The sequence below is a fragment of the Miscanthus floridulus genome, chromosome 6, assembly GCF_019320115.1.
Source record: "Miscanthus floridulus cultivar M001 chromosome 6, ASM1932011v1, whole genome shotgun sequence".
NCBI classification, from domain to species: domain Eukaryota; kingdom Viridiplantae; phylum Streptophyta; class Magnoliopsida; order Poales; family Poaceae; genus Miscanthus; species Miscanthus floridulus.
In genome coordinates, this window is record NC_089585.1 from 51,742,133 (window position 1) to 51,768,011 (window position 25,879).

The following is a 25,879-nucleotide window of genomic DNA, read 5'->3' on the forward strand; positions in this document are numbered from 1 at the left end:
AAGGAGATCCTAGAGGAGGAGATGCCAATGAACCAACACCTCCACCGCATGAGATAATACCGAACGCCCTCTACTCATGGCAACCAATTATCCTTTAACTTGTCCACATATTTGTTTTGAATAATAGACTCCTTCCTCCTCCTCCTAGGGCCGGTGAGCCCTCTAATGTTGCGCCTGCTGTCGCCCCCATGCCGGACTCCTCAGACTCGTACACCGGCGACGATGCCTAGCGCTTTCTCTAGGAGTGGAGGGCTACCAAGGACCATTATTTCGAGGCAACTCGAGAAAACGGTCAGCTTGAAATCCGTCTCGAGGCCTCCTAGGCCACCCTCCTCGTCGCATAGGTGGAAACCAACGCCGATCGAGCGAGGTTAGCCGAGTCCAACACCATGGTGGTGGGTAAGCTTAGTTCCAAGACAACCCCCATTTCTATATCTTCACTGCCCCTTTCTTGATAATCTTCTTGCCTCTTTGATTTCTAGCCCTAATGGTATAGTTAGAAAACCTCCAACTGGCGGTGAATGTAGCTACGTCGGCCGTCAATGCTCGGGGCCTTCTGCTCATCAACCGTCCGCATGACATCCTAGTGCACGCCTAGGATATTGCCCTCCATGGCGTTCATCATGGCGTAGTGGTGGCTCTAGCCGCGGTGCAAGTCTAGACCAGGCATGACCGTCGCACCATGGAGCTGGGCTTCCCAATGGCCGATGATCTCGATATGCACAAGGAGCTGATTGAGGACTTTGATAACATCATGGCGACCATTATGGATATCACACTAGCCCAAGATGTTGTGAACAAAGTGTTCAATTAGTCTATACTAGGAGCAAACAATAAATGGAAAAAGTTTTTGCCTTTTCCTTATGAGTTCATCTCTGAAACTACCATAGTATGAATAATTATTGTCCTTGTGTGTGTTTTTGGTCTATAGGTGATACATATCGTATCGGCTTTTACCCCTTTGGTTTATTTTCCCTTTTGAACTAAAGGCGATACCCTCCTGGTACCGGCTATTAGAGCCGATGACTAAATAAATCGGCTATCAAGTATTAATCGAAATGCTAGGATAATACTTCTTTAGGAATTTTTCATTGATTGCTCTACCAAACTCCTCTTCCCCTTTTAGCATTTCCAAAATATAAGCATTGCCAGGCGCACAACGTTTCATCCGATAAGGACCTTCCCAATTAGGCGACCATTTGATAAACCTGTTGTCTTTAGACCCAATCGGCAATCTTACTTTACAAACTAACTCTCCTTCACAAAACTATTTGTTCTTGACCTTTTTTTATAATGCCTTGCAACCCTTAATTTATTGGCCTCAATATTTTCAAGAGCATGCAACCGATGACAACTTAAGTCCTCCAAATCATTCATCATATGGTTTTTATAGACTTTGGCTGTCAAATCATTTTGATCCAGTCTGAATCTCCCAAGAAAGAACTACATTATGCCCATATACTAACTCAAAAGGTGATGATTTAATTGATCCATGGCAAGCCATCCTATATGACCACAATGCTTCATTAAGTGTCAAGTACCACTTTCATGGTTGCTGTTTACACCAAAATTTGGAAGAACAATTGCAGGATCTCAAAAGCTCCTAAGATCATGTCATCAAATCGATTGCATGAAGGGCGGTATCAGCTGATTCGAATGTAGCACTGGAATCGGCTCTCTTCAGAGAGCGCCAGCAGATAACGACAGAAACTACGATCAGCACCGAGAAAAACATGTTGGACTCTACAAAAAGGGAAAGATTAGGGTCCAAGTTATCTTAAATTAGGAATATTTTCTCTTAGGCCAAAAATTGTGATGAGTCATGCTTAAGTAGGATTCATGCGTAGGTTCTGGGTATAAATATTGGACCCCGGCTATTGTAAAAGACACACAATCAATCAAATACAAGTTACTTACTTTTTTCGGCTCCGGCCACCCCTTAGGAGTAGGAGTAGAGTAGATCTCGGTGAGTTCTTCAGCAAGCAGGGCTGCATCGGTCCGACCAACCTCTGGCTTGTCTATAAGTACTGTCATGGCTTATACTTCTGTTTGTATGGCTACATCGATCCAGTCAACCTCCACTATGACTCTGGTACAAGCTAGTTATCGACTCTTGTTTAGTTCAAGTAAGGCTGCATCGATCCGGTCGACCTCCACTGCTCGAACTACATTAAGGTCAAGTTATTGGCTCTATCTAAGGGTGGCGTCCTTTGGACATATTCATTAAGTTACCGATATTGCTTATTGCTTTCGTTATTTATTTAATTACAGTAATATCACTTTGCCCGATTGGGATTGATCTAGATTGGCATTATATCCTATTTAACCCATCGTTTATTAATCTAAGCTGATTTAATCTATACCTTAAATGATGAGTTATATTTTATCGGTTGTTTTATGTCAATCTTGATCGTGCATAGTGTGCGGTTAAGACATGTTTGGTCTTGAATAGATCTATTGGCTAATGAAAACTATTCCATGGCCCGTTATTACAGCCTGTGTGATTCTGCCTCGCACCCCACTGTTAGCACCATGGAGTGGGGATCGTTATTTAGTAGATCTGTTCCTGATAAGGCCTGACCTTAATTATGCGCTATACCTGAATCGACTGTTTTATCCGATATCGAGTATTTTCATATATGCAGTTCACGTCACGAGACCATTGAAGTAAAGATAGGTTGAAAGATGTGTTAGCCTCATGATCTTGTTATTGTATTATGGCCTGCATGATTCTACCTCATACCCCACTGATATTAGTAATAAGTTAGGGTCATCGAATTTATTATTGTTTCTATGGCCTGCATGATTCTGCCTCATGCCCCATTGGTCATAGCGATAGATGAGATCTAATATGTTCATAGATTTATCTCTATTAAATGGTTAGATGATGATGGCTGAATTTTCATATAAAAAAGGGATTCGGTTACTTGCAGTCATTGACTTAGCATAAACTAATTAGTGTTGAAATCCTATTGCCATTGACTAATATTTGTTTAAATAACGATATTCATCCTGAATGATAACTGATTTTTCTTCCATAATTCCATGAGCTTTAACTGATTTATTCTTATGAGTATGCTGGAATCGGCTATTTAGTCGATCTCCTTTCACATCGGCTCTCAGAGCCACACATTCAGGACTGTCTGGTAACACCGACATGTTCCACCTTAAATTACTGATTAGCTTTCTCTCCTTGTCAATTGTAGGGTCAAATTGACTTGCACGTCTCTGCCTGGCCATTAGATCGGCTATTTAATCAACTTAATCAAAATTTGATTGGATGCCTCTGCCTAGTCATTAGCTTGAGCATAATAAGGAGAAGAATTTAGTAATTTAAATCCCACACTGGCATCAATATCTCTGAATTCTTCTGATATGAACATTATCCCTTGATCAGTAGTATTGGTTTAAGGAATCCTAAAACGATAAACAATATGCTTCCTGACAAAATCAACCATATTCTTTGAAGTTACTGTTTTCAAAGGAATCGCCTCAACCCACTTAGTAAAATAATCTATTGCTACCAATACAAACTTGTGCCCTCTACTTGAAGGTGGAAAAATCTAGCCAATCAAATCAATTCCCTAGCCTAGGAATGTCTAAGGCTTAATTATTGGGTTCATAGCTAATGTAGGCAATTTCTAAACATTACCAAAATGCTGACAATCCTAACACCCCTTGTAATATTCAAAACAATCTTCTAATATTGTTGGCCAGAAATATCCAGACCTCTAAATAACCTATTTTATTTTATAAGTCGATTGATGAACTTCGCATATTGCTTCATGCACTTCTCCCATCAATACTCTTGCTTCTTCTTAACTTAAACATTTAAGTAAAATCCCATCGACTGTTTTGTAATACAACTGATTATCTAACAAAACATACTTAGTCGATTTATATCTCAATTTTCTGGTAACCTTCTGTGATGGATTCTTGAGGTAATCAGCTATTTCAACTCTCCAATGATTAGCCAAGGTCTCACTACTTAAGATTTCTTCGAACACTCGATAGTTTGACGCATTCTGAGCTAACTGATTAGCCTCTTGATTCTACGCTCTTGGAATATGCTAAAAATAAGTAATTTTCATGCCAACACATGTTCTGGCACGCCCGGTGGGACCCCACAATCGTCATGACGGCTTACAACAAGAATGACATCCTTATGGTACCTTATGAAGACATACCTGATGGAGATAAAGATGTCATTGACAAGGCTATAGAAAAAGTTTAGAACAAGTGTTTGTTGTCCTACACCAAAACATGTGACAATACAATTGTTCAAAAATATCCACTACCCAGAGTTCTATTGCATGGGCAGATAGATGTAGGTGAGACCAAAGACAGGCATTTCTTCATAGAAGCTATAAACAAGTCTGTTCATGATGCCATATCGAACCATAATGAAAATTTCTTAAACACATTCCATAACATCATGAAAGAGGTGTTTCATGGGTTTCTAGTTGATCAGGTTGGACTAGCTTATTACAACATTCCACATCCGTTGACTCAAGGGACTAATCAAACTGGTACTAGCCATCAAGAAGCAGCACTAGCTGGTAATGATGATGTCTAGGCAGTTTAGAGTTCATCTGAACAAGCTCATGGGTATCAAGGCACATGGGATTTCAATCCATAGATGGGTCAGCAAGTGCAGAGAAATTCAAATTCACATGCTAATGAGTTATTGCTAAAGGTGACCGAGATGATGAAGAATCAGTTCGATCTGAAGCCAAAATGGTTGACCTTCTCATATAAATGTCCGTAACTAGAATGGTATGATTTGGTCACTCTTCCTATAAATTACAGGCTCCCAGAGTTTGCTAAGTTCACTGGCCAAGACAGCACAAGCACAATAGAATATGTCAGTCAGTATCTTACATAGTTGGGCGAAGCATCCATTGAAGAGGCCCATCGAGTTCGTTTTTTCTCCTTGTCCCTATCAGGGCTAGCCTTCACTTGGTTTTCATCACTGCCAGTCAACTCCATTGCCAATTGGGCTGACCTGGATGTCAGGGCCAACCTTCACTTGGTTTTCATCACTGCCAGTCAACTCCATTAACAATTGGGCTAACCTAGAGAAGAAATTACATACATATTTCTATACTGGGACTGGAGAAAAGAAGATTACTGATTTGACAACTATAATGTAAAAAACTAATGAATCGGGCACTGAGTTTCTTCAGAGGTTCCAAGAGACTAGAAATTTGTGCTTCTCATTAAACTTGGCTGATGATCAGCTAGCTGCTTTGGCCATTCAAAGAATGCTGCCTACATGGAAAGAAAAGTGGCTAGGATAAGAATTTGACAACTTGGGTCAATTGGCTCAATGAGTGGCAGCGCTCAATACCCAGTTCTAGAATATGCATAGAGCTACCTGATTCTAGAAAAGTACCACAATGGCTAAAGCTTATAATCCATATCCAGTTGATGACGACTATGAAGATGAAGAAGAAGAGGTTGTCGCGTCTGAATGGAATTAGGGAAAAAAGACAGTAATGGTACCAAATCCTTGGGGAAGAGGAGTCGAGGAGAGCTATGACTTTGATGTTACAAAATTAGACAAGCATTGGTTAGAAGGAAAAGGATTATCAGCATTGGTTAGAAGAGCAAAAATACTAGCGTCAATAAGTAAATAAGAGGTATAAAAAAAAGCAAGCTAAATCACATTGTAATTGTTCTTTCTTTAGACATTGCTGAAACGAAGGTTTAAAACTGCCTACCAGAAATAACTGTTTAGAGTGCAGTGAATAATATTGGGATTTTAGGCAATCTCAAGCCAACCGCCGATCTACCCATGCTCAAGATGCGTATCACCATAATGGCATGGATAGGTGCTTAAAAAGTGGAAGTATTCCTGATCGACTTGGAAAAAGAGTTGTTGATCAAAACTAGGCTGATTATGAAAGCAACAAGAGAGAATATGCTTAGCAAGATGACCAATGGTGTCTAGGAGGTTTGTGTAACATCCCAAAATTTGCCTCTTTTGAAAATAGGATTAAAATGATTTATTTGTGAATTTTTGTGCTCATGAAAACATAGGAAAATAAAAATTTTCATTAATTTAAAATCTATCATAAGGTAGAAACGTGTTTGTTGCATTCATGCCGGTCGCATATCGTGTTTCTATGTGCAAAATGTGTGTTTTTATACGTTTAGGAGACGAATATCTATCTCTAGGAATTTTCTAGCTTCTTTCTGGAATTTAATTCCTACCTCCTTCACCTTAATCTTTATGTTTCAAGTTCTCAACAATCTCTTTATGAGCTCCAAATACTTTATTTGGGTTCATCATGTTCCAAAGTGTCTCTGAGAATTTTTCCCAAATTTTTGGAGGTCTCGGAGTATTTTTCGTGGCTTAAATATCAATTCTGGACTTTTCTAGAATTATTTTATCCACAAAATTAATTAATTCCAAAAATAATAAATCTCTATTTTTTTCCAACGCTCAAAGCCCATGTGCAATAATCCTAATAAATCTTAATGGTCCATGCATTTATTTACTAATGGGCTTTAATGATTATTTAGGCCCATTAGTAAATGTGGAGGGTGCAACATCAGTTAGTACCATATTGCTAGTTGATGTAGATGTGGGGAGTTTTTCTCCCTATATATATCTACGAACTCCTTGGGCAAAGCACACCAAAACTACCGTATGGGGAGCCCCTAGTTTGGGAAATCCCTTATGTAGTAAATTAATTTTTTCTCCTTCTCTCACCGTCGCCGTCGCCGTCGCCACCGCGCTGCCCAGCCGAGGCCCCTCCTCTCCGGCGTGCACGTTGCAGCAGCCTCCTATGGCCATCGCTGTTCTATACATTCTATTGGTGATGACGATCCAAGGTTGAAGATGAGGTATTTACGAGTTCGCCACCGGTCGTTAAATAATCGTAGTTTATTCGTTTTAATTCCGTTTCAGTTCATTCTAGTTGCGTTAGTTTCATGTCGTCGAGATCTATGCAGTAGAGTTATTAGTTTTCATATCACATGTTTATGAATTTATTTTGTTAAAATATTAATTGTGCCTATAATTAATTAATCGCTGATTAATTAAAGTCGATTTAGGTTTTTTATTTTGATTCGATTGCACGAGTTTCAACGCAGTGTGTGTTACGTGTTAGCAGCAATGTTTAACATGTCTCACGTCTTGGAAATTTATAAGTTAAATATTAATTTGATTAAGGATTATTCAATAACTTTTTAATTAAAAGCAATTTAAGTTCTAATTCCGATTTGCACCATTTATGTTGCGTTTGGTTCGTGCTGACGTAAACTATATGTTAGGGGCAATGTTTTTCATGTCACATGTTTTTCCATATATAGCTAAATATTAAATTGATTAGTATATTTGCACACTAGTTTGGAATTAAAAGCAATATATGTGCTTAACCTTGATAATTTATACCTAAAAGTTAATATGATTAATTGTTAACTTAAAAGTGTTTCTAGAATATAATTTGATTAGCTAAACAAGATACATATGTGATAAGTACGAGTAGATGTTGTCACATGCTTAATTCATTTGCGAAGGTAAAGTTTAATTTGTTTAATAAATTATGTGATAACATTTATAAATAATACATGATTAGCTTTAACTCTACTTTTAAAACTAAATATGTTGTGATTAATCTAAATCAATATTGCTCATATAGTTTTCTTAGCTAACCTAAAACAAGCTCATAGTTGTTTCTTTTGTAATATAATATAAATCTTTTGATAGTGGTTTTCTTTTAACCGTAGCTCCTTTCTTAGTGTCTCTTACGTTCTCATAACCGTAGCATCGAGCCATTCTTGTCGCGTTACTTTTGTTTCGGCGTGTTCTACGCAGTGGCGTTAGTGGCTCTCATGTTACTCAAATATGTTTTGGTAGTTAAAAGGTTAATTGTATTAATACTATCATTTGCATCGTTTTCGGAATATAAAGTCAATATAGGTTTTATACTACAATCTTTCTTAAGCAATAAATCAAGTTGATTAATGAGAATATTTACATGTGTTTCTATAGTTAAAATAAGTTAAATGGATAGGTTTTATTTTCCGTTGCTTCGTTAGTCGCTTTTTCGTTGAATCGCGTATAGCGTGTCTTTTGTGTTTGTGTATTCGTAGCGATACGCCGTTTTGCTTATTTTATTGGTTGGTGTATTGTTCTCATATATTCTTATTTGTATGCCATATATGGATGTATGTGTGGTGATATATGATTCAGTCAATCGGTGAGGTTTACGTGGTGATTAAGAAGCTGTTCTCTGAAGACTAGAGGCTGAGAATTGGAAGCAAAGGATTGGAAGTTGGATACTAAAGGCTTTTGAGCGTATTGCTTTGGGGGAAAAGCAAGTTAAGGCAAGTATAGCATGGGACTATCCTTGTTACCTATTCATATTTAATCACTTAATTCATATTGCATGTGTCTCCCTTGTTGCCAAATAGGATATCCTAGATATTTGATATCTTGCACCTTGACACCTTTGGGATATTGCATTGGATAGTTTTGCTAGTGCTTAATCGAAACCATGATCTTGTAACCTGACTAATGGTATATGCAATAAATATTAAAACATGACTTTTTAGTAACATGGAATCAGGGGGCTGAAGTGTTTATATGCTTCAGATTCCTCTCCCTAAGGACTAATCTGTAAGCGATCACCCGGGACTTACAGTACAGCTGTGAGGGCCATATGGCTCTGGCTTTAGCTCAGTATGAGGATCTTTTCTAGCTTGTTAGTGGTTACCTTTCAGGTGCAGGGTATGTTTCCTTTGCTGCTGGGAAGTGTGTACCGTGCAGCGATGCCCACGCATGCCACTCCTAAAGATGGGCCACAAACGCCTGGCGGCCCTAACTTGTTAGACAAAATCTTTTGAAAGGCTTCATAGTGAACCCTGCCGACCTTCCTTGGAAGTGGGTCAAGAGAATAGCTACCTGTGAATTTGGAGTCTTCGCTAGAAGATCGGAGTCAACTTTCCGCTGTCTTTACTCTGAGGGTACTTTTCTTTTACTAATACATTATGTAATAAGTATTGTCTCTTGATATTATCCTTATTTGTGGCTATATGTGAGATTTGACTTCCTGGGCTCACATATAGTGTGTATCTGGTTTTGTCTTTAAAACCGGGTGCTATAAAGTGGTATCAGAGCAATGCTGACTGTAGGATGCAAGCCTAGATAGAACTGGATGTTTTAGCATGCTTTTATTTTGCTTAGTTCTTGTTTTCTCTCCAACCTTGTTATTTGCTAAAATTTATGCTCACTTCAGCCTCTTCTGTTATGAAAACTTTGTCTCTATTCTCAATCCTCTATCTTTATCTATATAGATGGAACATAACGAGATAACTGCCAACATCAGAGATCAGGAGGACCAAGCTATGTTGTCCTTGATTGCATTCAACAAGGAGAAGTTTGTAGCTATGCAACAACAAGCACCAGAAGGAATGACTCAACCTAGGAGTTTTCAACAATGCTTGCCACAAGGTCAAACCAACATACCAAAGGGACCAGAGAAGAGACAAGTAGCAGAAGTTTGGAAGAATATAAAGTCCAATGAAGATGTTGGAAGGATGGCACATGAATGCCAGGATCAACCACAGCAGAAGCAAGAACAGAAAGTCCAGAAGAAACAGGAGCAAGGAAGTAAAGCAAAGTGAAACCACATCCAAGGAAGATTGAATAATGTGGATATGATGACCACTCATGGAGCTAAGGAGGTTGTGTATGGTTTCATTCCAGTAAACTCAGCTTCCGCCATAGTGCTATTTGTCCCCAGAGCTTCACATTCATTTATCTCTAGTGCATACATAAAGGAACATCAGATAACTATGCTTCCAATGAGGAGACCAGTGATAGTTAAGTCCCCAAGAGGAGAAATGAAGGCAAACCGCATATGCCTAAGAGTTAGTCTTAACATCAAAGGAGTAAAATTTGAAGCAAATCTTATTGTATTAGAGTTAGTAGACATTGATGTCATTCTTGGAATAGGATGGCTATCTGCTTGTAAAGGAGTGATCAAGTATGCCCAGCGTTTAGTGCTTCTAACAACACCATCAGGAGAAAGAATTGAGTACGAAGGTATTCAGCATGTACCTGAGGACAATGTGGATAAGAAGAGAAAGGAGATCTCACCAGAGTCAGAATTGGAAAGCAATCAACATTCAAGTTCTATTGCATTGTCACATCCAGCTCCAATCCCTAGTCAGTTAAACTCAGACTCTAAAGAATTAGAAGTTTCTCAAGCTAAGATTACTCTAGTCTTTCCACATGAGGTATGCATAGATGGGTGGACAATCACCTACATGGAGTTTCAACCCCAAAAGATCAAGCGAGCTAAAAAGCAGTCTAGTCAAACAAAGATGAACTTACAGAGTCAGCAAGCTAACAATACTCTAAGCAACAATTCTATGGAGTATGACATCACAAAAGATCCAGCTAAGAGGAAGTGTTATCATTGCCAGTAGGAGGGACATTATGTTAAATCTTGCCCATAGAAGAATCAACAAGTACACCATGGAAGTAGCTAGAGTCAGATCACAACCGGACTGTCACCAGGAAGTGTCAGTGATACCCAACCCAAAAGAAGCATATGGTGAAATTGATGTAGTGGATGACGTGTCACTCCCATGCGAGAGATGTCCCTGTAATCATGCCATTTTTAAGAATTAGGAATTTGTGCCCCTTATGTAATAAAAACGATAGTATCGCAAGTGAGTCAATGAATGAGTTATGCATTTTTAAGTGCATTATCGAATTGTCATTATGTTTATGCTTGTTTTGCATCTTTGTAATGATTGCAATGATCTTGTTGGGTGTTCCCACAATTTCATTTAGTTTATAAGTTTAAGGTATAAGGATTACTGAAATAAATAGTTGGGTTACGGTTTTCTTCTATTTTCCCTATCTTGTCTTTAGAGTAGCCTGTCTTTATCGGTTCATATCTTTGATTTTGGATGATCAAAAACCCTAAGGAAAATTCCAAACAATAGTAGACTACAATCACAAGACGATGCAAGCTATACTTTGGTATCCCCTACTTTACCTTATCTTAAGGGGGTAGCCAAGTTGAAGAATTGGTAAGATGAAGTATCATACGTTCGAGTTTGCACAGTGGAAATCAGAGTGCGCAGCGGAAGCATGGTGGTACTCAAGGATGTAAGAGAGAACTCAGAGTTTCAATGAGTTTTGGTTAGAAGTCCAAGAAAGGTTTATCCAAGACCAGTAAGATGTTGATAAAGTTACCGAAGAAGATTTTAAGTTAGTTTGGATCGAGAAACATCAATCAAGTATTTGAAGAAATCCAAGAAGAGGTTAACATAAAATCTAGGTATTAGCTTTGTTAGATCAGGATGAGAGCTTTGTATCTACAATAATGCATCTTGTGAAGGTGTAGGATGTGTTCTTACATGCGTTAGTTGAACTAACAGGTTATCTAGAGTTATCCATTACGATGCATGGAAGTACCATCTTCTTGAAGGTAAAAGTAATATTTAGGAGGATCACAAGAGTATATGGGACATCTTCACCAAGTTAGTCTTAAGCTTGTGAAAACCTCATGGAATGAGATTAATTGTGACTTGGAAAAGTGCTATCACTTCGACAAGCAAAGTCATGACCAATGCCCTTAGCAACAAAGAATTGTGCTAAGAAGGTTTGGATGACACTAAGGATTAAGAGTTGTATTCCTAGTTCGAGCAACATCACCAGGATCATTAATGTCTTAGAGATTGGTGGTAGATTCTCCTTTGGACCAAGAACATAAGGAAGCTTTGTTGAAAGGTAAATATATGAGAAGAGAATTATGGCCTAGTGATTAGGATTACCTAAGAGTTGTTCAAGGTACCTATTAAAATTTTGGAATTAGTTAGGCAGGTTACTTGGAGTAAGGTCAATAGGTATGTAAGGTAAAGTGGATCTTAATCAAGACGATAGAATTGCATGAGGAAGTAAAGAAGAATCCAAGGACAGAGTATTCCCATCTCTTAGTCGACGTCTTCCGAATCTCGAGGACGAGATTCATCTTAAGGGGGGTAGAATTGTAACATCCCAAAATTTGCCTCTTTTGAAAATAGGATTAAAATGATTTATTTGTGAATTTTTGTGCTCATGAAAACATAGGAAAATAAAAATTTTCATTAATTTAAAATCTATCATAAGGTAGAAACGTGTTTGTTGCATTCATGCCGGTCGCATATCGTGTTTCTTTGTGCAAAATGTGTGTTTTTATACGTTTAGGAGACGAATATCTATCTCTAGAAATTTTCTAGCTTCTTTCTGGAATTTAATTCCCACCTCCTTCACCTTAATCTTTATGTTTCAAGTTCCCAACAATCACTCTTATGAGCTCCAAATACTTTATTTGGGTTCATCATGTTCCAAAGTGTCTCTGAGAATTTTCCCCAAATTTTTGGAGGTCTCAGAGTATTTTTCGTGGCTTAAATATCAATTCTGGACTTTTCTAGAATTATATTATCCACGAAATTAATTAATTCCGAAAATAATAAATCTCTAATTTTTTCCAACGCTCAAAGCCCATGTGCAATAATCCTAATAAATCTTAATGGTCCATGCATTTATTTACTAATGGGCTTTAATGATTATTTAGGCCCATTAGTAAATATGGAGGGTGCAACATCAGTTAGTACCATATTGCTAGTTGATGTAGATGTGGGGAGTTTTTCTCCCTATATATATCTATCAATCCCTTGGACAAAACACACCAAAACTACCGTATGGGGAGCCCCTAGTTTGGGAAATCCCTTGTGTAGTAAATTAATTTTTTTCTCCTTCTCTCGCCGTCGCCGTCGCCGTCGCCGCCGCGCTGCCTAGCCGAGGCCCCTCCTCTCTGGCATGCACATTGCAGCAGCCTCCTATGGCCATCGCTGTTCTATACGTTCTATTGGTGATGACGATCCAAGGTTGAAGATGAGGTATTTACGAGTTCGCCATCGGTCGTTAAATAATCATAGTTTGTTCGTTTTAATTCCGTTTCAGTTCATTCTAGTTGCGTTAGTTTCGTGTCATCGAGATCTATGCAGTAGAGTTATTAGTTTTTATATCACATGTTTATGAATTTATTTTGTTAAAATATTAATTGTGCCTATAATTAATTAATCGCTGATTAATTAAAGTCGATTTAGGTTTTTTATTTTGATTCGATTGCACGAGTTTCAACGCAGTGTGTGTTACGTGTTAGCAGCGATGTTTAACATGTCTCACGTCTTGGAAATTTATAAGTTAAATATTAATTTGATTAAGGATTATTCAATAACTTTTTAATTAAAAGCAATTTAAGTTCTAATTCTGATTTGCACCGTTTAAGTTGCGTTTGGTTCGTGCTGACATAAACTATATGTTAGGGGCAATGTTTTTCATGTCACATGTTTTTCCATATATAGCTAAATATTAAATTGATTAGTATATTTGCACACTAGTTTGGAATTAAAAGCAATATAGGTGCTTAACCTTGATAATTTATACCTAAAAGTTAATATGATTAATTGTTAACTTAAAAGTGTTTCTAGAATATAATTTGATTAGCTGAACAAGATACATATGTGATAAGTACGAGTAGATGTTGTCACATGCTTAATTCATTTGCGAAGGTAAAGTTTAATTTGTTTAATAAATTATGTGATAACATTTATAAATAATACATGATTAGCTTTAACTCTACTTTTAAAACTAAATATGTTGTGATTAATCTAAATCAATATTGCTCATATAGTTTTCTTAGCTAACCTAAAACAAGCTCATAGTTGTTTCTTTTGTAATATAATATAAATCTTTTGATAGTGGTTTTCTTTTAACCGTAGCTCCTTTCTTAGTGTCTCTTGCGTTCTCATAACCGTAGCATCGAGCCATTCTTGTCGCGTTACTTTTGTTTCGGCGTGTTCTACGCAGTGGCGTTAGTGGCTCTCATGTTACTCAAATATGTTTTGGCAGTTAAAAGGTTAATTGTATTAATACTATCATTTGCATCATTTTCGGAATATAAAGTCAATATAGGTTTTATACTACGCTCTTTCTTAAGCAATAAATCAAGTTGATTAATGAGAATATTTACATGTGTCTCTACAGTTAAAATAAGTTAAATGGATAGGTTTTATTTTCCGTTGCTTCGTTAGTCGCTTTTTCGTTGAATCGCGTATAGCGTGTCTTTTGTGTTTGTGTATTCGTAGCGATACGCCGTTTTGCTTATTTTATTGGTTGGTGTATTATTCTCATATATTCTTATTTGTATGCCGTGTATGGATATATGTGTGGTGATATATGATTCAGTCAATCGGTGAGGTTTACGTGGTGATTAAGAAGCTGTTCTCTGAAGACTAGAAGCTGAGAATTGGAAGCAGAGGATTGGAAGTTGGATACTAAAGGCTTTTGAGCGTATTGCTTTGGGGGAAAAGCAAGTTAAGGCAAGTATAGCATGGGACTATCCTTGTTACCTATTCACATTTAATCACTTAATTCATATTGCATGTGTCTCCCTTGTTGCCAAATAGGATATCCTAGATATTTGATATCTTGCACCTTGACACCTTTGGGATATTGCATTGGATAGTTTTTGCTAGTGCTTAATCGAAACCATGATCTTGTAACCTGACTAATGGTATATGCAATAAATTTAAAACATGACTTTTTAGTAACATGGAATCAGGGGGCTGAAGTGTTTATATGCTTCAGATTCCTCTCCCTAAGGACTAATCTGTAAGCGATCATCCGGGACTTATAGTACAGCTATGAGGGCCATATGGCTCTAGCTTTAGCTCAGTATGAGGATCTTTTCTAGCTTGTTAGTGGTTACCTTTCAGGCGTAGGGTATGTTTCCTTTGCTGCTAGGAAGTGTGTACCGTGCTACGATGCCCATGCATGCCACTCCTAGAGATGGGCCACATACGCTTGGCGGCCCTAACTTGTTAGACAAAAGCTTTTGAAAGGCTTCATAGTGAACCCTGTCGACCTTCCTTGGAAGTGGGTCAAGAGAATAGCTACCTCGGGCGAAAGGGTAAATCACAACTCACAGTGAACGTGTACAAACTCTGCAGAGTATAAAACTGTTATAACAGCCGTGCTCATGGACACGAGCGGCCTTGGACCCTTATGGAATAGAGATGATCACTAATGGATAATGATGATGCTAATAATTGATTGTTTATGCTATACATTAATCATGTTTACCTGATCATGTGTTTAAGGGAATGATAAATCCTTTACTACTCAATTGCTTAAAAAGATGATCTATTAAAGCTAATCGCAGTAAACCAGTGTCGGCCCTTTTTGAGCCTCATGAACCCCATGATATAATTGTTAAGTACAACATGTACTTACACTTGCTTTATTTTCTATACATTGGATAAAAATCCCAGATGGGTACCAGATTGCTGGTTTGGAGGAGTTAGGCTTGTGGTCAACCAGTCAGTCGTCCCTATGAATTTGGAGTCTTCACCAGAAGATCGGAGTCAACTTTCCGCTGTCTTTACTCTGAGGGTACTTTTCTTTTACTAATACGTTATGTAATAAGTATTGTCTCTTGATATTATCCTTATTTATGGCTATATGTGAGATTTGACTTCCTGGGCTCACATATAGTGTGTATCTGGTTTTGTCTTTAAAACTGGGTGCTACAGTTTGACAAAAAGCTAGAAGAGAAGGGTGCAATGCCTAAGGAATAGAGAATTGGAATAGGCTTAGGCATTCAATAAACCTCAAGTATGGTGTGCTAAGCAAACAGCCGATAAAAGGCAACCATCGACTAATATTCTTGCTTGCCCTTCACTTCTTTTTCTTGCCACATGCAAGAGCTTTGCCTTTGCTTGATGAAGAGGCTTCTTCTTGACCCATCTTGCGTGATATTTTAAATGCCACTATCTTGCCAATGACTATGGCCGGGGTCATGGTGCTCAAGTCCTCCATGTTGTGAAGGATGGTGATGATGCTTGCATATTTCTTTTGTGATAGCACGAAGATGATCTTCCTCATGATGTCTGCATCATCTAGCTTTGTTAATCCTATAGAATGGAGCTCATTGATAATTAGATTCAAACGAGAATACATATCACGAATAAGCTCATCATCATTCATTTTGAAGGAATCATAATTTTGTTTGGCTAGACAATGTTTTTGCTCACGAATATTACTTGTGCCATCATGGAGCTCTTGAAGTTTTAACAAAATTTCATGCATCGTGTTTAAAGTGAATAATTGGTTAAATACATCTATGCTAAAAGATTCAACCAAACAATTCTTTGCTCTAGCATTAAATGAATTTCCTTTTCATCACTCTTCGTAGATTATCAGAATTCTTAATGGGTTTCATCCTGTCACGAGTGACTCTCCAAACTCCCAAATCAACCGCCTCAAGGTAGCAAGCCATTCTAGCTCTATAGTATGGGAAGTTGGCGCCGTCAAAGTGTGAAGGCCTATAGGTATCCATCCCAACCACTCTAAACAGCGTCGACTCAACGGCAGTTAAGCCAAAGGTCTAAATTGAGCCGACCTTGCTCTGATACCAATTGAAGGGGATTGTGATGCCTAAGAGGGGGGGGGATGAATTAGGCAACTTAAAATTCTAACTCTAAACTATGACCTCTTTTTCTAAATTTAGCAAAACCTATGCAAAAGACAAACTATCTAAATGTGCAACTACGGTTTTGCTAATGTGTTGCTATATCTACCGCAAAATGAGTAATGCAATCAATGTAAATGTAGAAGCTAAAGAGCAAGGTAGAGATATGCAAACTCCCATCGATGACTCTGATATTTTTACCAAGATATCGAGAAGCGCGCAAGCTTCCCCCTAGTCCTCATTGGAGCCCCTCGTAAGGAATCCCTCGTAAGGGCCAAGGTCCCGGTCAGGTAACTCCGTGGATAGCCTCGGGCCTTCCCCACACGCAAGTGGGTCTCCGACGTGCCTTCCGGCAAGCCTCTCCCGAGTGCTCCCGGCCGTCTTCACTATAAAGCTTCCGGCCAAAAACACCGCGGGCCTTGTTCCTCCGGTACATGGTGGTGGCCACACCCACAAATGCGGTTGGTGTGATCTCACAAGACTACAAGCCCCTCCGCCTGTACAACAATGGTGTGCGCAAGCACCGAGTGGTAAGAGGTATGTAAACCTCACTAAACACTAGGCCTAAACCTAGAGCAAGCGCATAAGCGGGTGGTCTAATCAACCTAAGTACTTCGCAAAGCACCTACGCTAATCACCTAATAAAACACTAAGCACTATGCATGTGGAGATCACTAAAATAGTGTATCAACACCCTTGGTATATTTCCTTAGCTCCACACATCTCAAATGGCCGGTTGAGGTATGTATTTATAAGCCCCACTGAGGAAAGTAGCCGTTGGGGACAAAATCCCGCTTTTCTGCTACTGACCGGACGCTGGAGTCGTCCTGATCGGACATGTCCGGTTGTCCCGACTGTTGGAGCCACGAACAACTGATCGGACGCTGCCAGTGTCTGGTCACTTGCCATCGGACGCATCCTGTCGCAAGTTTGCTACTCTGGAACCTCTCTGTACTCAGATCGAACGCTGTTGTTCCTACGTCCAGTCGGTTTTGCCGCCAGCGTCCGGTCACTTGCTGAGTGTGTTGTCGGACTGATGAATAGTGCCATCGGTGTGTCCGGTCGATTCACTTGTTCAGCGTCCGGTCGCTGCTTGCTGATACCGAGCCACTGATCGGAGCGTCCGGTCACTTTTCTCCAGCGTCCGGTCACTTCTGTGAGCTCGTTTCTTTGTGATTTTGCGTACAACTTGGTTCCTATCTTGTGCTTGGACTTTGCTTGATATCTTGGGTCTTCTCTTGTGCTTCTAAGGTCTTGCTTGTGGTGTTGATCCTCGGATCATCACGTCGCCTTCGTCCAAGTCACGTCTTGCACCATATGGAACTACAAAACAAACACTTGCAAATTCATTAGTCCAATTTGGTTGTGTTGGTCATCAAACACCAAAATCCAAAGTAAATAGGGCCTAGGGTCCATTTTCTTTACACAGACTTTGTGGGTACATCATCTAGTGGTGCTTCTTCTTCAGTTGGTGCAGCTGCTGTGTTGTCTATTTTTAAAACCCTTTCAGCAAATAAGAAGACTACTAGCTTTGTTAGAAGTAAGAATGAGCTAGATCGTTATTTGGATGAAGAAACCCTTCCTTATGATGAGAATGATTATTTTTGATGTCCTTGGTTGGTGGAAGTTGGAGGGAACTCGTTATCCTACTTTGAGACAAATTGCTCGTGACATCTTGGCTATTCCAATCACAGCCATAGCCTCGAGCTTTTAGTACTAGTGGAAGGGTTTTAAGTGAGCATCGTAGCCGCTTACTCCTAAAATGTTGGAAGCTTTGATGTGTAGCCAAAGTTGGCTTCGTCACACTCTAAAAGGTACTACACTACTAGTGTAATAGATTGTTCATTTGCATATAAGAACTATTTGCTGTAGCTACTAAAATATATGAAATTTTATTGTAGATGATGCTGATGGAAGGATGGATAGCTTACATTCAAGAAGAGATGATTTTAGAATCTGCATCACTGTTGATGATTCTGACTAAGCTCGGTTGAACTTTTTATGTAATGGTGTTGAATAATGACTTGTACGGCTTAATGTGTGTAAGACTTATTTATTTGCTTGGTTAGACCTTTATTTCTGTGTAAACTGTTAATGTGTGTAAGACTTATTTATTTGCTTGGTTAGACCTTTATTTCTGTGTAAACTGTTAATGTGTGTAAGACTTATTTATTTGCTTGGTTAGACCTTTATCTAATGGTTTTTGTCTCTTGCCTGATGGTTGTTTAGCGTGGTGAAAAACTAGAATTGAGAGTTGTATTTATGTGTTGCCTGATGGTTTTTTTTCTCTTGCCTTACTGTTGTATAAATGCTATGCGGGTACACAGGCATACCCGCGGGCATGCGCTATCCGTGGATAGCGGACACGGGCGCGGTTTTCTGCCCGTGGTGGATAGCGGGCGCGGGCGTGGGCTTGGTTTTTTGCTCGTGGGTACGGATACCTGGACCTTGTATCCGCGTGGATTTTACCCGTTGCCATCTTGGTCTGGATGTCCTCAATATAGCATTACCGAATTTTTAAATGATTTATTAATTTGTTGAGGTAGTAGATTTGAATAATTGAAATTGTCACAAAAGTTGTCACCCCGTGAGACGCACGAAATTAGGAGAGAGCGGTCCGCTATCCTGAGTTGGGCCTTGCCGGAATGTACCTAAAGCCCACCTGACGATGATTTAAGCTCACCCGACGAGATACCAAAGCACGTCCCGGGTCCCAGCCCGGCACCGTCCACTGAGGCCGTTAAGCGGCGACGTGTCCCACCAACAATGACTGCCCCTTTGTTAGCAAAGCAACCGCTAGTGCTCATAGCTACGCAGTACTCATCTGTTGGAGTACAGGAGTTGTCGTGTTTCTGATTTTTATTTATTGCGTGTCGTGTTCTGAATTGGAACCTCTACGAACAATGACTGTGATGACTACGTATGAGTAACCGTGCAGGGTGACAAGAAATGGCAGATGCTTGATGAGACTTCAGAGATCAAGCTACTTATAGAGAGGAACCCAAGCAGCAAGACCGATTAATGCACAAGCTGCTCATTGTCTTGTTTCCTAGACAATATTATGTGGCTCAATCTCACTGTCTCAATTAGCAGAAAGGAAACCATTTAACTGAATGACCGAGCTTATCTTATCTAAAATCGAACGCCCTTTGGGTTCCTGAGTCCCTTGTTGGCCGTTGCAGTCAGGAACGAGGCATGACATGATTTGCACCTGACGACATGTATGTACCCATGGCTTCGTGCCGGTGGATCAGGGTCAGGGGCCTGAAAACTGATGAGAGTGTCATCATCGCCGCGCGCGCGTGCAGGTGCTTGCTGAGCTGAAACTGAAACTGTAAAGAGGCCGCCCCTGGAAGACGAGAATGGCAGACTAACCACCATCCCATGAAGAGTCGTATTCGTATCCCACGTGCAAAAGCCGAGAGGGAGGAGATGATCGCGGCGGGCGGTCACGAAAGCAAAGCGACGGGGGACCAACCGTGCGGCAACCAAGAGTGCTACGGACGTAAACCGTAGCAGTGGTAGTTTGTTCCCAACCACCGCTATGCTATTCGCGGTGACAATGCATACGCCACATATCGTAAAAAACCGTTTGTGCTAACGACCCGACCATCCTAATCAGAGCCCCCATCAGTTGCTAATCTCCGGGCAGGAAACCCTTTCTCTTTATCTGTGACAGCGGAGTCCTTTTTTTCCAAACGAGACAGGGCCCCAAACGGTCCTACTCATAGTACATGCGACATGGTGTCGGTGACTGAGCTTTCCATTGCCCACGCTTTTTACGAACTGTGCTTTGCTCCCTGCTGGCCAATAGCCTCACCCCTCCGTGCTCAGCTGTCAGTAAAGGCTAATCCACTATCTCATTGGTGCCTGACTGAACACGGAGAAGGAAAGCGGATTCTTCTCTTTATCTCAAACTAACGGCACTATCACCGGCTGCGTTTATCGCTGACCATTTCGTCACGACTGCTGCTAATCATGCCAGCCGGCTGGTGTGGCGTGGGATTGGTTGAGTATCTAGTCGCTAATCCCAGCTGTCATCGAATATTCTATTATGGGCACATGAACAACAAGTAGCACTACATATATTTTTGCATAAAATATTCGGGAGAAGAGCAAAATCCAGTACTCCCTGTAGCCTTGCTGGAGGGCACGGCTGCGGCGGATGATGTGTGACGAACGGGAAATCAGGGTGTTTTTGATTTCATCCTCACCGAGATTTCCATCCTATTGAATGCGCCACCGCCCATGTGGCGCGCCTGGGGCTGGGAGTAAATCAATGGAGAAGCAAGGACGACGAAGATACCCCAAATCGCGTCCTGTCCTTGTGATATTCTCCATTACGCGGATGTCGTTGGGTGGCCAATAAACACGCAATAATTCTCCATCCCGTGCATTGCCAATTGCCATACAAGAAGCAGGTACTAGGCTAGCTGAGGCAGCTGTAGAACGACCCCCCCACCAGTTTATCACTAGAGTAGAGGTAGAAGGTTAGGTTGGCTACCGCTATTGTTTTGTCACGGATCACAAGGTACACTACACAGTACACAGATCATATATAATAAGAGGAAGTAGAAGCAAATATCAGTGCAAACAAAATCATAGACCCAACGAGAATCATTCTTTAAAAAAAATGTTGTTATGATCCGAAGATATGTTTGCAAGATCATTGGGATTTCATCTCATGCTAGTCTTGAACAACAAAACTTGTTGACCTCGAGAGGAAAGAAAGGAAAAAAGAACTAGGTCCAAGAACTGTTCTTCTATTCTTCTGCCCGTTTCAAAATGCCTCGATAATGGGAAAAAAAAATCTATCTACCTGACATTCAGTTGTTTCGTCCCTCCTGTTAACTGATTTTTTCCATTGTACTTACAGTGTCTTCTAGCTATATTTAGATTGTCTTATTACTAGATTTACAATGATTTCTTCAGTGTGTAATTTATTGAACACGGTGGTGTAATTTGGAGATAATACAAATATATGCCAAATTTTTCAGAAATACTTTCAAATTATTTTTATGAATTGCAAGGATACCGAGATAAATATATTTCAAATTATTCACAAATTTTTCATAAATTTCAAAACAAATTTTCCCAAATTGTGGTGGGACCCACCTCCCCAACCTATCCCTTCCATTCCGTCGTTTGCGCACTTCCCTTCCCTTCCGTTCGAATGCGCACGCAAACAGAGTCCAGAGAAGAAGCAGCAAACGGTGATTCCCACCTAGGGGCGGCCCTCCTCGTCGGCCACCTCGTAGCCGGCTGTCGGCCCTCCTCGTCACCCTCCTCATAGCCGGCCGTCGACCCTCCTTGTCGTCGGGCATCGGCCCCGTGCAGCGCCCGCCCAGCCGCGCGCCCGCCATGGCGGGGCCACGAGCTCTGAGGCTGGCCACACCTGCTGCCTCGATGGCCCTCGCTGACTACGCGTGCCTCACCTATTCGTCGGCCGCGCCGTCTGCTAGCCGTCCGTGTAAGATCAGATGACCCAAAACTCAGTTGATTGGCAATCAATCGGTCGAGGTTTTAGCAATTCTGAAAAAAAACTCTACATCCTATTCGCATGACTTATAAGCCGTACTTTTTAGTCAACGAACAATATTTTTCTCTCATAACAAATAAGCTATGAGTACTTTCAGCCATGGCTTATCCGCCAATCGATTCGTCACTAGTTGACCTCACTTCCTCCGAGGCACGATCTAGAGTGGCTGATGGCCGGCAGCGGCCCGGCACCAAAGCAAAATTGGCAGGCACACAAGCAGGGCAAGTGCAACTGGGCAAGGTCTAGAAGGATTGCAACTTGCAACGGACCAAGCAAAGAATCGTTACGCTAGCAGTTTACTTGTGAGAAAAATTACGAATAAAGAAACATCAAATCATGGAGCTGGATGTCGGGACTCGGATCCGTGGGTAGCTTAATTACAATAACAATCACACTGGTTCACAGGGAAATCATCAGTTTCGGTGTGTTCGCTGGTCGGTTTCTGGGCAGATTCGGGCTGACTGATGCTGATTTATTGTGAGAGAAAAATACTGTTGGCTGATTGAATAAATCTGGCCAAAACCAACAAACGAACAGGGTGTTTTTTAGTTTATTGTCATGTTTATATGGCTGAGAAGCCATGACTAAAAATACGGTTAGCCGATTTATTGCGACAGAAAAATACCCTTGGTCGATAAATAAACTACGGCTTATAACCAAGCAAACGGGGCGTGTACACACAAGTTGCTCACAAATCATGGAATTTACAGGACGAGAGAGAGAGAGGCGAATCCGGCTGGAATCGCGTGGGCGCCAACCCATCATAACCCACAACCACCACCAATCATTCTTTCTTGTTAAAATCAAACGACAAGAGAAATAACATACAGGTACTAATAGTAATTGATTAAAGGGGCAGGGAGGGAGACGAACGATTTTTTTTTTCTTTCTCAACAATCAACAACAGCGTGGGAATAACGGATAGGTATGAACCTCCTCTTCCTCTCGGCGTGGACGCCGCCGGCCGGCCGCCCGTGTGTGCGTGGGCGGCGAGATCATCAGCCGCGGCAGCGCGTGATGGCGGAGCAGCCGCGGGAGTAGGGGTTGGCCTGCCCGCCGGGGCGGCAGTTGTAGTAGGAGGCGCCCCGGACGGAGCAGGGCACGTTGTCCCTCCGCAGCGCGCCGTAGCTGAGGTAGCCGCCGCCCTGCAGCACCCGGCGCGCCACGGAGTCGCCGCCGGGGAAGCCGAACTCCTCGTCCTCCCCCGCGCCCACAACGCCGAGGTCCCAGCCCAGGGACGCCGCCGCCGGCACGTCGCCCGACGACGCGCGGGCCAGCGTCGCCGTCAGCGCCAGGAGCATGAGGAGCGGGAGCAGGAGCGCGCGCGTCGGCCTCGCCATCGCCGGCGGGTGAGGATGGGGAATGGGAGGAGGAGGGGGGCAGCGGAGTGGAGGGGAAAGAGGGCTGCGCTCTGCTCTGCTTTTGCGCGTGTGGGGTTTGGTGCTCGGCTCTGCTGGCTGCTGCTATGGAGAAGGGTGTTTCTCTCTCTTGGTTCCCTTCCCTTCCCTTCCCCTTGGTTGGGTTTATAGAGGAGAGAGAAAGGGGAGGAGGAGCGGGGAGCGGTGGAATGGAATGCAAATGCGGGAATGCGCGTGACCTGCTTGCACAGCACGGCCGGTCGGCGCAGCCTGCGTGTGCCGGTTTCCGTTACAGGAGGACGCGCCCGGACCGGCGGGTTTGGTTCACGGTCACCCAACACCGGCTCACGCATGGTGGCATCAGGAAGGGAAGGCCATGACCGTTGCATTTGCCCTTTGATGACAGTAGCTTCATTACGCGGGCCGAGTCTCATCTGCAGTTGCCATGGCCTTCCGTCAGCCGTCACTCTGCAATTAAAGACACTCATATACAAAATCAGAAATTAAAGACACTCTTTGCGCAAAAAGAAAAGAAAAGAAATTAAAGACACTCTTGTCCACTCCGTCGTGACCAGAAGAAGCCGAGAACCGTGCATCGTCGCCTTTTCCGTCTACGGCGTTGGAGATCTGGAAAATGGAGGCAATTAGTTCTGCGCCGTACGGTGTCTCACATTAACAACAACAACGGCTACAAGTTAGTGGTATGACATTATGGTACGAGTAATAAGTGGCGGCTAGCTAGCCGGCAAGCATGGCAGATGGCACCATGTGCCGCGTCGACGACTTGCATTCAGAGGCGAAGTCAATTCGCAAAATATACCTTCCTGACTTGCTGCTTCCTCCGGTCATGTACGCCAGCTGCCGGCCTGTTCGTTTGGCTGTCGCTTAGTCGTAAAGGATCGTAAATTTTTAGTTGAAATAATATTTTTTTCTCACACAAATCAGTTAGCAGTACTTCTTTACGAACCAGCAACGATATGAACTAGCCAACCGAACAGGCTGTCGACCTGCGCCTAGTACTCTGGTCGCCTTCTGAAACCTTTGTTTTCACTTGTGCTTTCACAATCTAATTCTCTCCATTGAGCGACTTCAACTATGAAAATTGAAAATTGAAAACCAAAGGTGACAATCCATTATCACTATCGGTTACTACAACCTATAGTGACAATATGGGGCCGTTCGGCTGGTTTGAAACTTGGCTTGTTCGACTTCTTTTTCAACCGGAATAATGTTTTTCTTTCACAATATTTCAGCCAGAACAGTATTTTAAGTCAATTTCAGCAAGTTTCAGACTAGCGAACGGGACCTATATAAGTAGGTGAAACGACCTTTGGAACCGGCTGAGGGTTCGGTTTTATTAATTCGATATTTAATGTATCTGGTTTTGGAGTTTGATGGCTAAGGATTTAGATGATAGCTTAGTGGTAAAAAAATAGATTATTTCTGTTGTGCTACCTCTGGTTAATAAAACAGACGTTTCAGACCTGTGGGAAGCAGTTTATTTTGATTGTTTTGCTTGTCTGAAACATCAAAATTCGCTGATTGAAGGTAGTATGTATGTAGAAGTAGAGCATCGTTATTATTTCTAGTAGAATATTATGTAGTCGTTGGTATCCATCAGGTCCGAACGGCCGGACTCGATCCTCTTGCCGAACAGACGCGTAGGAAAACCGTGGCGCGTGGGAATCAGCGTCGAGGTACATTAGTTTCCCTTTTATTTTTTCCTTATTCTTCTCATTTCTTTTCTTTTATTTTCCTTTTTTCTTTTCTTTTCTTTTTTCTTTTCATGCTTCATTTTTATTTATATTTCTTTTTTGTTTTATGTGTTTTTTATTATTCTTTTCATTCTTCATTTTTATGTTTATTTTATTTATTTTTATTTTCTTCCTTTTCTTCTTATTTTTTATTTCTTATTTATTTTTACTATAATTAATTATTTTATTTATTTTATTTTATTTTTTGTATTTCTTTATTTTTCTTTTTATCTTTTGTCTTTATGTTCTCTATAGATTTTTTATTTTTTTTCTATTTTACCTTACTTAATTATTTTTTTCATTTTAAATTTTTTATTTTCTATACTCCATGAGATGCTATTCACATAGTATAATAATGTCATGCTCTATGATGTTTTTTTGCGATGTTCATGTGGTATATAATGTCATGTTTTATGATGTTTTTTATGTTTATGTAGTATACATGTGATGTCCTATGATTTTTTGTGATGTTCATGTGTTATACGTGATGTTCTATGATATTTTTTATGATGTTCACGTGGTATACATTTGATGATCTATGATGTATTTTGTGATGTTCGTGTAGTATATATGGGATGTTCACGTAGTATACAATGACGTTTCATGATGTATTATGTGTGTTCACGTATAAATGTGATGTTCTATTATGTTTTTTGTGATGTTCACATGATATAAATGTGATGT

At 40.8% G+C, this 25,879-nt stretch overlaps 1 protein-coding gene across 1 annotated transcript; it reads right to left on the reverse strand.

Moving 5' to 3' along the window:
• Positions 1-22,859: 22,859 nt before the first annotated feature.
• LOC136458264 (protein RALF-like 33) lies at positions 22,860-23,594 on the reverse strand. Its single transcript, XM_066458235.1, has one exon. The coding sequence runs from the start codon at positions 23,421-23,423 to the stop codon at positions 23,082-23,084; it is 342 nt and encodes a 113-aa protein (XP_066314332.1). The 5' UTR covers positions 23,424-23,594; the 3' UTR covers positions 22,860-23,081.
• Positions 23,595-25,879: the final 2,285 nt, after the last annotated feature.

What these genes read in the sequence shown, in the direction of transcription:
- LOC136458264 (XM_066458235.1), bottom strand. Translation starts at nt 23,423, where the DNA reads ATGGCGAGGCCGACGCGCGCGCTCCTGCTCCCGCTCCTCATGCTCCTG.